Here is a 12,837-nt window from a genome sequence, read left to right as displayed (position 1 = left end):
GGCTTTCGGCAAAAGCCTGGTATTAACCTTGTGTTAGACTGGAAATTTTCTCTATTTCCTTGGACATAAAGCATAATCATGCCTTCTCTATGATATACGAATGCAAGAATAGCATCTTTGGAAAAGAAACCCATCAGTTCATAACTATGGAAGTGCCCTTAAACACTAAGCAAAATAGCATGCTATATCGCAGCTAAGATGTAATGCTGAAAATGAGGAGAACATGTTTAATAACTACTGAACAAAAATATGATCATCCATCCTTCTGCTGACCAACAAAGCTTGGCGCCAGCATTGTAACAAAGCTTAACTATGGTGCGCAATTACCATCCATCACCGGCAAACCGCTATCATCGCTGTCAATCTCAATAGGATTCAAAACACTGGAAAGGGCCCACGTCTTGGCTAGGGATTCTCCTCACCCTTTCACAATAGATCATCAAAACTATAAACACAACGGTCAGAACAACACTGATGGAGCAGGAAAGAAAGTTCAACCTCATTATACCTAGTGAAATCATGCGCCACTTCTGTTGCAAGTCCTCCATTAGTCACAGTCTCGGACCACGACTCATTGGCCGACCTCAAACCTTTGCTACTACTGCTGACCGTCGGATCCGTTAAACAACCTTCTTGTATCACAGAATCAGCGGAAACTTCAGCTTCACTACAGACACTTTCGCTCATTTTCTAAATCGCACTCCGCGGCCCTATGAACTGTGTACGCACTCCTCGACTCAGTGCCGCAGTAAGCAGTCAGCAGAGTGTGGTAAGCGCGAACTTACGTTGATTGAACCTTAATGACCTCCGAGCGATGGACGGCCAGGCGGCAAAGCGGTCAGTTCACTAAACTGAATTTGCAAATTTTGCGAAAAAAAAACCGTGGCAAGCACAAAACCTCGTAGGTATACGAGTGAAAAAAAATGTTAGTAGGTAGAGAGGTGTTCTACCGGACGAGTTCTCTCCGTTCTGGCCGCACTCGTTGAACTCATTATGAGAGAGATTAGTGCACGGGGTTTGATTTGCGACTTGGAACATCGCATCGTGGTGGACGTTGTGGTAGTGTGGTGCGATTTGTTTCGAAAACAACCCAGAATCGATCGCGTACTTGATATTTATGCCGGGTAAGCAAGCGCAACAGCTAGCAGAAGCGTGTTGGTTCCGTTGACCGGTATTGGAAATGTAACGTCCTATGATCAGTTTAGGTCACATCAATTAGTTCGGTTTTTTAGAGCAATTGGCTGATGTCGTCGTGATGTATGGGAATTTGCATTAGGTGGTTCTGCAATGCAGTATTTTTTATTGTTTAAAATATTTTTTCAATATAGTACCAAATTGAGTTATTGCCTACTGAACAATATCTAATTATGGTATGATACCAAAATATGGTATGATTAGATTATTGCGAGTTATTTGTTCCTACTCGGGTGGCCAGGGCAAAGTTTTCAGTGAATGGGACTGCAACCAGTTGAATCTTTTTTTTGGCCTGGAATTGCTCAAGCCATCACTCAGCTTTACAAATTGATCCAAGGCGAAATTTGAACTGCACAATGTGAAAAACGTTCTAAGTTTCATTTACAAATAGTGCTGTGGCTGAGTATACCCAGGTACCTCGTATATCGGGCTCAATCCCTTATACAAAGCTCATACAGTGCTGGAGCCTTCTTTGGCCGAGTGGTTAGAGTCCGCGGCTACAAAGCAAACCCATGCCAAAGGTATCTGGATTCGATTCCCGGTCGATCCAGGATCTTTTCGTAATTGAAATTTCCTTGACTTCCCTGGGCATATAGTATCATCGTACCTGCCACACGATATACGAATGCTAAAATGACAACTTAAGCAAAGAAAGCTCTCAGGTAATAACTGTGGAAGTGGTCTTAGAACACTACGCTGAAGCCCTCAGTACACTCTTTGCCAAGTGTACAAATTTTTCCACACGCATAAACTAACACTTGAATATCCACTTGACACTTCAGATGTTTTGTCATTGTTGAGACCGATGTTTGCATGTTGGTTTATGCGTGCGGAAAAATTTGCACACTTGACAAACAGTGTACTGAGGGCTTGAGTAGCCGGTTCTGTCTCAGTGGGGACGTTAATGCCAAGAAGAAGAAGATAGTGCTGTTCAGCAGCTTATAGGCATTATATCAACCGTAATTGGACATTTTGGACGAATAACCAATAAGCCGGTTATATGAGCAAGATTCATTTTTGCGCGAATTTCATGAATAAACCTATAAGGTCAATCGACTCCCTGATGAAAATCCAAGCTACACCCATGCTAATCCGAACCAATGTGAAAAGGTCGCTCAATTATCAGCGGCGCAAAGACGAGCGTGTTTGCATTTTCCGACAAATGTGCACTTGTGTGGTGATGTCTCGAGTCTTTTAGTATAAATGGAAACGTATTGGGACTATCTATATACATAGGCGCTAGAGATGGACTACTCTACTTACTTGGCCACATTCAGTCCCCGGAAGAACCGAGCGATGTCCTGATCGCTGCTCTGCCAGGGTAAACCACGCGCACGCACTATACACGTGCCATCGATTTCGTCATCGATTGAGCTGAAAACAAAAAGAAAACAAGGATTTAGATTCAATACTAATGAATGTTCAATTGTTCGGCAATGTTGATGGTTTGGTGAAAAAAAAATCAATTCATACGTTTAGAAATTGCGAAGTCATTCTTGTCAATACACATACATGTATTGAACTCATCCCGCACAGACAGTATAAAATGTTTCTGATAAGCGTCATTAAACCATTATTACGCTCAGTCATTTCGCGATCAACAGTACTCTCATGGAGCAAGTAAATAAACGGTTTGGTGATGTCGCTGGATGGCGTAGATCCGATATGACGTAGCCAAGTATTTTTTGTATTTTGTTTGGTACACGGAGACGCGATTTAACTCAATTTTGAGATGTTTCACGTTCTTCTTCTTCTTTCTGGCGTTACGTCCCAACTGGGACAAAGCCTGCTTCTCAGCTTAGTGTTCTCATGAGCACTTCCACAGTTATTAACTGAGAGCTTTCTTTGCCTATTGACCATTTTTGCATTTGTATATCGTGTGGCAGGTACGATGATACTCTATGCCCTGGGTGTCGAGAAAGTTTCCAACCCGAAAACATCCTCGACTGGTGGGATTCGAACCCACGACCCTCAGCTTAATCTTGCTGAATAGCTGCGCGTTTACCGCTACGGCTATCTGGGCCCCAGATGTTTCACGTATACTTAGTTTAAAGCAAAATTGAGTTATTTAAACCCAAGCTTAAGAAAAAAAGCCATTTACCCAAATTAGGCTTATCGGGCCAAAGTACTCCCATTGGATATATGCCGCTCTCTCTATTTTTGGCAACATTCGAAAATAATAAAGCGAATACCGAGAGATTTTGGGTTGAAAGAATTATCGGTATACTTAATTTTAGGTGTAGTAAACTCAAGATTTAAGTATTTTTTCATCCGTGTATTACGTTTCAGGAATCGTCCATAAACACGTTACGCCAAATTTGGCCGTTTTCAACCCTTCCTCCCTATGTCACACTTTTTGTATGAAGACTTTGAAAATTTATGGAAAATTATGAATCGCAACTTTTCTCCAAACCCAATTCTCACCCCTAGAACAGTGACATAGTTTACGGTCGGTCAAACCGTGAGTTTTACGGTTTCCCAAAAAATCACATAGTATGATGGGAAGTAAATACGATTTTGTAAAAACATATGAATTTGATTCGGCTCCGTTATACCTTAAGGCACTTAAGCCATTTAAGTTTAGCGGCCCCTTAACGTGGGAATCGATTTCATGGAAAATATAATTAATACAGTTACAGAGTAATTTCCTCTTTTCGAGCTGTTAAGCTGCCCATAAATGCATAACTGTCATATAAAGAAAAACTAGCGCTCAAAGTTTGGAGTTTGTCTTCTCATATAAATGTTCAAAATTTTCTAATGATGTGCACAAATGGCTACAATATTTTCAAACGAAACGTGTTATTTTGTATATGCGTAATCAAATAAATATTAAAACATAAATGTTACGATTAAAAGATGTTAGTTCAAAAGTCCTCTCTCGAAGACGTCATAGCCTATTGTTTTATAGTTACTGGCAAAATAAGAAAAATGAGTGAAAAACATGTTTTTTTTCACAAATTTTGACATTTTTCTTAAGAACTATGTCATGTATAATATTTTGCTAATAACAATATAACAAACACAAACTGTGGTTAAAAAGTATTCATAATACCAGGCAGAAAAATTAAGAAATAATGAAAAAACTTGAAAAATAGAGCATTTTTTAACCTTGGTAGGTATCTTAAAAAGCGCAAAAAATCGCAAGCGAAATTTTTCAGGCAAAACAGAACAATATTAGATGGAACGGATATCAAAATTTCAGAGAGGTGTTTTATGGTGTTTGTGAGTTTTTTTTCATTTTTCTATTTTATTTTTATTACGCGATTAATATTTTCGTGGCAAATATTTAAGTGTTATTTAAAAATAGAGGAAAATATATTTTATTAGTTCATGAAATTATTATGTCAACCTACAAAAAAGCGGTTTCTTACTAATTTGGTCTTATTTTGTCAATAACTCGTATACAGTGTGGAATTTTGACGTCTTCGAGAGAGTTGTTAATTTTATCAAAACATGTCAAGTCTCTAGAACGTCACAGTAAAAAAATAGATTGCACGCCACCTAAGCGGACGATTTACGAACTATCCGTTTATGTCAGTAGATGATCATCTTTGTTACAAAAACTTTGCTGAAGACACCAAATACCGGAAATGCGTCGTTGCCAAATTATCAATTTTGTCCCGCCAGATTGCGTCCCTGGGCCATAGTGCATTGGTCGGAATGTAAGATTTCAAATCAACATTTATTGATTGTTCATAACTTATATTAACAAGTTGAGAAAAATTAAGATTTTTTCCAACTTTTCGAAACAGTTATCTCTATTATCATAGAAGATACTATCAAAGATCCATGTCTCACATGTGTTCTGCAAACGATATAAGCATGCATTGCAGATTTCGATATCATTGGATTTTGAAGCACGATCAAAGTAAGTGAGAAAAAAATCGCATCTCTATCGATCCATGATCGGCAATGTTTCGCAAAATGTATCAAACTTGACAAATAACAGCAGAGAAAGAGAGCCCTAAAGAGAAAACGTGAACTGCTATAATTGTTGATCATTGTAATGACGAAAGATCGATCCGATCATATGCACTGATCCATCTTTATCGGCTCTAAACTTATCGCGATAATTATCACAAGGTACATAACAAAAATGTTTGCCACCGATGGGATTCAAACCCATATCCATGAACAAAAACGTTTTCAGAAACGCGCGCGCACCATAACCAGTCAACCACGCCAGCTGGACGAAGGGGGAGAGATATTTGGTGTATAAAAGCTACATGCGGAAGCGAAGGAAACTTAAAACGATGAAACAAGGGTAGAAAAGAAGGAAGCCAACTTCTCGCTGCTGTTGATAATATAAATTCGCTGATACAGATCTCATGAGAGCATATTCTCACAGTACACACGTTTCTTTCCTTCGGAAAATCGACTTGAGCGGTAGGCTTCTGATTTTCGACGTGGCCGATAATTTCACTCCCTGGTCGAAAGTAGCCTCTTTTTTGTTTTCAAGGGCGCATTTTTTTCGCTATTCAAGCATTTTTTTTATTTCTTCATGGATTTTTTTCATATTTTGCACGTTTGCTATGCACATATACAACTTAGATATATGCAAGAGTTATCGAAATCTATCCATAATTTTGAAAGATACAAATCCTCAAAGTTGAAGAATGCAAATAATGTCAAAAGAAGCCCCGTTTGACAGTAGGCCAAAATCGTATGGATTGGTTTAAAATTAGTGCTAGGTAATTTTCCCATAATTGTCAAGAGACATGAATTTAATTCGACTCCTTAATGCGCTTATGTCACCAAAGATAAGCGCTTAAGTTTTAAAATATTATGAACGGCTTAGAGCCTCTTAGTGCCCGTAGAACACTAAATTGAGAGGTAGACTTTCAGTGGGAACGTACTGATAAATGAAAGAAAATACTGCTTAGAACGAAAGGTATGTTGAAGAATGATTTAATGGTACATAAAATATCGAATGGAACTCTTAAGTACGTCGGTGTCCGGCCATTTGGCCGAATATCATTTGGCCGAAAGGGTAGTTTGGCAGAATGCCGTTTGGCCGAATTACGAACGAAAAATTAATAAGATGCGTAGAATTTATAAATGCGGCCCAATGACTCATCAGCTTTTGAGTTTGTAGTTTTTTATGATGCTACCGGACGTCATGTTTGTCACTGTATAAAGCTTCAAGAGAAAGATTAAACCGATTTGTAATTTGAGAAAAATCCTTGAATTTCGCACATGATTTAGAGACTCTTAGCTGATGACTGATTGGTTTTTGGGTTATCCACTTTGTGTTGAAGTTGATGTACTTCTGATGTAATCAGATTTTTTTCCTTTTTTAAACATAGGCTATTCATTCGAGTTTGACTGGTTTCATCACTATAGACAAAAACAAAGTCATCCTAGATTTTTCTTTCTTACATGAAAAGGGTATTCTTTCAATTTATGTACTATCAGCAATGATTATTTCTTCAACTTATACTGCAGAGCTATATATCAATGATAATTTGTTTAAGAAATGGGCTTTTCTTTCAATTGATAATGATAAAATAATTGGCCGGTAGTAATGTTTGCTTACGCAAGGACTCTCTTAGAAGAGGGGATTTTTTTTTATTTCCGTACAAAGTGGGCCGAAGGGTCTCAGATTTTCATGAAACTTTTTCCACAGGCAGAGCTCATCAATATATAAATAAAAAAAAATTGAGAAAAATTCAGAGTCGCTTATTTTCCCGGAAAACTCAGTTGGAAATTTTTTGGTTTCCTCTGACACTATTTACTTTGAAAAATCATAACACAAGAACGAAGCATCGTAGAAACAAAGTTTTTTTTATGAAAATGAAAGCATTGCTCAAGAATAAAAAAAAATATTAACTGGAAAAAGTTTTCCACAAAATTTTCCACCGTTGAGAAAATTCGTAAAGAAAAGCCGGAAAAACTATGCTCCAACTCGTAGAAAATTTTCAAAAAAATATTTTTGAGAAGATAATTTTATAAGCTTTAATCGCTGAAATTTTTGAAATGGTATTTTTTTTTTTCGTTTTTGAGTTATGGCCAATTTTGTAAACTATGTGCATATGTGCCATTTTGAGCCTTTTCTTTGAAAAATCATAACTCAAGAAAGTAGCATCGTAGAAACAAAGTTTTTTTTTATGAAAATGAAAGCAAATTTTCTCAGGAATAAAAAAAAACGTTAAGTTGAATTACCTTCTCAAAAATATATTTTTGAAAGTTTTCCACTAATTGGAACATAGTTTTTCCGGCTTTTCTTTACGAGTTTTCTCAACGGTGGAAAATTTTGTGGAAAAGTTTTTCCAGTTAACATTTTTTTCTATTCCTTAGAAAATTTGCTTTCATTTTCATAAAAAAAAACTTTGTTTCTACGATGCTTCTTTCTTCTTCTTCTTTCTGGCATTACGTCCCTACTGGGACAGAGCCTGCTTCTCAGCTTAGTATTCTTATGAGCACTTCCACAGTTATTAACTGAGAGCTTACTGTGCCAATGACCATTTTTGCATGCGTATATCGTGTGGCAGGTACGAAGATACTCTATGCCCTGTGAAGTCGAGAAAATTTCCAACCCGAAAAGATCCTCGACCGGTGGGATTCGAACCCACGACGCTCAGCTTGGTCTTGCTGAATAGCTGCGCGTTTACCGCTACGGCTATCTGGGCCCTGATTTTTCAAAGAAAAGGCTCAAAATGGCACATTTGCACATTTTTTACAAAATTGGCCATAACTCAAAAACGAAAAAAAATACCATTTCAAAAATTTCAGCGATTAAAGCTTATGAAATTACGTTCTCAAAAAAATATTTTTGAAAGTTTTCCACTAATTAGAACATAGTTTTTCCGGCTTTTCTTTACGAATTTTCTCAACGGTGGAAAATTTTGTGGAAAACAGTTCTTGAGTTATGATTCTTCAAAGTAAGTAGTGTCAGGGGAAAACAAAAAAAATTTAACTGAGTTTTCCGGGAAAATAGGCGACTCTGAATTTTTCTCATTTTTTTATTCATATATTGATGAGCCCTGCCTGTGGAGAAAGCCATCGCAATTTCCGGGTTTTCCTGTATTTTTCCTGATGGATTCAAATTCCCGTCTTGCTCCCACTGTATTGACCACCTCACCAAGTGTTCCACCAGAAATTCCGTGATCGTCTAGATTTGACCTTTGAAAAACTTCATTGTTAATGATTCAGAAAGTTTTTGAAAAATTCTTTACCAATACGCTCATTTGGGCCATGACGAAACTGCCCAGCAAAACGCCGAAAATGAAACAAGATTTTCAAAAAACGAACATGTTTGCTTCAGATGTAACGAAGCATTGCCTTTCTTCAATGAAAGATACAAGTTCAAAACAAATGATAAAATGCGTATTGTGAAAGTGTTCAAATAGACGATTGAAAAACAAATCTCAAAGATAGGTGCAAAACATCAAAGTATCCTAGTTATATTGTCTTTTAATAAAGTTTTCTCAAACTAACTGCAAAGATTCTTGACTACTATAGCTTTTCAATGTCCAGCGTCAATCCTATGAACATTTTCATTCGTAAATTTTGTACGTTAATATTACATAATAAGCTCTAATTTGAACTTCTAAGAAATAATGGGAAGTATACAAATCACTGAAACTTTTCTCGAAGAAATTATTTCAAATTTACAGAGAAGATGCTTGGATATCACATGCTTTGAATGTTTAATGCAAAGCTGATGGTTACTCGGCTGGTTTGCAAATCAATAATGATGCACTTTTGGGGAATATTTTGAAGCATATGAATATCCCTTTCAAAATAGCTCAAAATCTTCAAATCTCGATAACTTTCGATTCCCTCGTTAGAATATTTTCATATTCTTCGACACTGGCTCAGACTGACCACGCTTCACTATAGGTACGCTTCAAGCTCGTTCCGGTTATTATGGTTCTGAACTCGGGGTCTGTACCACAATACATTTGTCGCCACTTGGTAGCTTTGCAGCTTAGACCAATAGAGAACAGTTTGAGGTGAGGAATTACTTTTTGGGAAAGACGAGCGGAATCTGAATATTCGAATGATTCTACTTTCTAGTTTGAGGTCAAATAGAAAAGCGAAAATTATGATTCTCGCAAGTGGTAACAAAACTGGTAAAACCAGAAGCTATGTTGCAGTTCGAATAGAAAAGCAGCAGCTATGCTTTTGGTCATTGGGTAATTGACATGCATGCACGCATTGAAATTTGAGCATACACAACGTCAAACGGTAAATAGGTGGATGTGGTTGATACTGGGACAGTATGAATAGGTTTCAGATATGAAGCTTTTTCTGAAGATTTGTTATGAATAAAAAAATAGTTTTATTCTGGTTAAAAGAGTTGATGTAGGGGCCTTAACCGGCGAAAAAAAAACAACTAGTTTGCCACAAATGTGAATATATTGTTTGATTTTTTTAAAAATGGTACCTATAATATAGAAAATTGTCTCATGATTAACTTTTTGAGTAATTCTTGTAGTTATCCTAAAACTAATTAACTTCCAACAACTGCCAAGAATCTTACCAGAAATCATTCGAAGGTTTTACCAACAAGGCAGCTTCCATTTATTGCGTAACGCTAAAATTGCCAATTTTTGAACCTCTGCTCCCCCTTCGTAACGCTTTTTGAATGAAAAAAAATAAATAAATTTTTGTATGGGCCGTAATGCTTGAACCTACTCCCCCTCCCCCTAGAGCGTTAAGTAATTTATGCTCGGCGCCCAATCCGCAGTGGATCTTGCGATGAATCTGCCAAATATCTCATGAAACTTTTTCAGTAATACTTCGAAGAGAGCGATAAGGAATTCGATAAGGAATTACTCTACGTATTCATCAGGAATTTATTCTGCCCATTCTTCTTGTTTCCACTATATATGTATTTTTAGATTCTTCATGGAATTTCCCCAATAAGCATTCCAACAATACTTCTCAAAAATCTTTCCTAGGAGTAGCTCATCTTATCTTCAGCAATCTCTCAATATATTCCTCGTTCTTTATCTTTATTTTTCATGAAATCTGTACGAAAAAAATCACAAAGGATTTCTTGGAAGACACCTTTAAGAATTCATGCATAGAATCCTGACAAAGCATCAGAAAATCATAGAAATCCTGACAAAAACACAGATTTAATCATTTTTATATATTTTTTTTTAATTGCAACATGAATTATTTCAGTTATTGCAGTCTTTAGTAAGGTGTTGTACTGGGAAGTTTGTAGGGATTCCTCAAAGTATTATTTTAAGATGACACCTTCAAGAATTCTTCTAAATACCTTCACGCATTCTATCTTGAACTTGATCAGAAATAACATTTTGAGATTCATATTTTTAACTAAAATTCTTCCAATTTTTTCTCAAGACATTGTTTGTTGTAATTGATCCTGATCTCACCGGCTTTTGTCTTTAATGACTTTAGAAACCTCTGAGAACACCTATAAACCATTATAAACAACTTCTCCAGAAAATTCATTTCCCTTCTACAGTCAAACAGAACTAAAACCAAACAAGGAATTTCACTGAGAACATCGGAGAAGATGCTTGAATGCTATATCTCTCAAACGGTAGGTGCCAAATTTTTGGACATTTTTTTTTGCCGGCTTCTGGCACAGCGTGGGTTATTATAACTGAACTGAAGAATACCTTCAAGATACCTTTGGCGAAATTTTAGATAAATATAAAGATCTTCTTGAGAAGTTCCTTGAACTAATTGGTTTTATGACAAATGGCAAAGTTGAGTCTATATAATGAACTCACATAACTCATGTGTATCTCACGTCGAAAAATAACGAACTTCACTAACCTTTTTGTAACAATCAATCAGCAAGATAAAGAACAATACAGCTTTCCCCTAAAGTTACAATCTAACACACGAAATATGCTTCCTAATCTTCTTTCAGTCCAGGATACACTTACACCAGACAAGAAGCGCACCACTATCTTGGATCACTTAGCTTCTCTTCCGAAATAATCTAATATTGTTATGCTTCCTTATCACCGCACACGTATCGATCCAAATTGGGCTTCAACCACTAATCACTATCACTGGATCGTAATTCGAATCGCCTTCCCGAACAACTTCCCTATCACTAAAACTCCACCTAAATCCCTTGACGTGAGCCACACATGCGATTACACCGACTGACTGCGTTTCATTCACATCCACCGAACGATTACAGCTCGAATACGTGGCACCACGCCGCCGAAATTTGGCCCACCTCGTCACCACATATGGAGAGTGCTTAATCCACACACTTTAAGCACTTTTTCCAGCTACATGAAAAAAACTGTTTTGCTCATCAAAAAAGACTCGAATCGAATTACACCGATCGGTTATTCCACCATACAGGGAGATAGGCCTTTTTCAAATCACGACACGCTCTGAGTCACGAAAGGTCGAACCGAATTTGCACCACCAAGTCGCGCAACGTGTTCAGCGCAGATCCTACGGGACGGCACGTATCAACTCGGTAATAATTGTAACAAGCTCTCTGCGCGCTATTAAGCAGGAAAAATCTAAATCGCGTTCTGGCTGCAGTCGAATCGTTCGGAATGTCCACAGAAAACGCCGCGGCCTGCCTTCACTGCGAGAGAACGCGACTCGGAATGGATGGCGCTGCGCTGGGAGATCGGCACAGAACTATACCATTCTACTAGCCCGAGCAGAAAATGATGACAATCGAATACTGTACTGTTTAAATTTAATACCAGCAATAACAAAACATGCTGTGTAAGTTTTCAAAGGATCTTCACTCTTGATTATATTACAGTCAACCCCTCCCTCGATATTCTGCTTCTCGATATTGAGCTAGAGAACCATAGTAGAAGTTGTTTTTTTCGTGGCTAATTCGATGGTCCGTTGGATCGCATTTGCACTGGTTTTGTGTACTATAAGTCGATACCTCCATAACTCGATGGTCCCTTCAATATCGTGTGATGGAGAGTTGACTGTATATCGTAAAAATCGAAAAGAGTATATTGTCAACAGCCCATTCTCTTATTGTAGCATAATATGGTCTTCATCAGCTTATCCATATGATAGCATATCAAAAATGGGTCGAGGTATTGTAACTCATTCAAGCATGTGATTGTTATTAACTTGCTGTTTTCCTCTGGTCGGGATGTGCTCTGCATGGCCGACTGATGTCGCTCGCGCTATCAGTAGGTATCGCCCAGCGCCGTAGCAGTACTCTGAACCAGTCGTTTGTTGATTTTTCAGCAAGTGGAACAACAACAGAGGTGACCGTGCAGTGGTGCTGCATTGAGAAATTGCTTGGGGTTGACAGGGTTAGGGTACCCCTATTAGGGATTTTTGAACTTCCAGATGTCTAAATTTTAACGATTGATTTACTGCCGTGAATCGCATGTCAGTCCCATCTGTAAAAAGCAGGCATTGAGAAAATGACTGAGAAGTTTTCAATTTCATTCCCCATACAAATATTCAAACAAAATTAGGAGATTGGAACAGATGGGATTGATTTGCGATTCACGGCAGTTTAGGTTCGATAACTTCAGCTAAACTTAGTATACAATATTTAAACTATTATAAATCAACAACCGGTATGACATCACATTTAAACCCTCACTTCAAGCTCAACGCCAATCAGAACTTAAGACTGAAAGCCTCTAAGAAAATCCCCGGTGCGACGTCAACGAAAGTGAAAATTGAAACATCTTAACAAATAAG

The 12,837-nt window shown here is 37.6% G+C and overlaps 1 protein-coding gene across 4 annotated transcripts in view; it reads right to left on the bottom strand.

Moving 5' to 3' along the window:
* LOC5574775 (RNA-binding protein fusilli) overlaps nucleotides 1-12,837 on the bottom strand; it is a 267,224-nt gene that overhangs the window by 27,649 nt on the left and 226,738 nt on the right. For all 4 annotated transcript variants that reach the window (XM_021851398.1, XM_021851400.1, XM_021851401.1 and 1 more), the window contains one exon: nucleotides 2,458-2,568. In XM_021851398.1, the coding sequence (XP_021707090.1) occupies nucleotides 2,458-2,568 (111 nt within the window). The remainder of the gene's footprint in view (nucleotides 1-2,457; nucleotides 2,569-12,837) is intronic.

This window comes from Aedes aegypti, chromosome 3 (genome assembly GCF_002204515.2).
Source record: "Aedes aegypti strain LVP_AGWG chromosome 3, AaegL5.0 Primary Assembly, whole genome shotgun sequence".
Taxonomy (NCBI): domain Eukaryota; kingdom Metazoa; phylum Arthropoda; class Insecta; order Diptera; family Culicidae; genus Aedes; species Aedes aegypti.
Note: the sequence above shows the minus strand (reverse complement) of the source record. Positions and strands in the feature narration are given on the sequence as shown.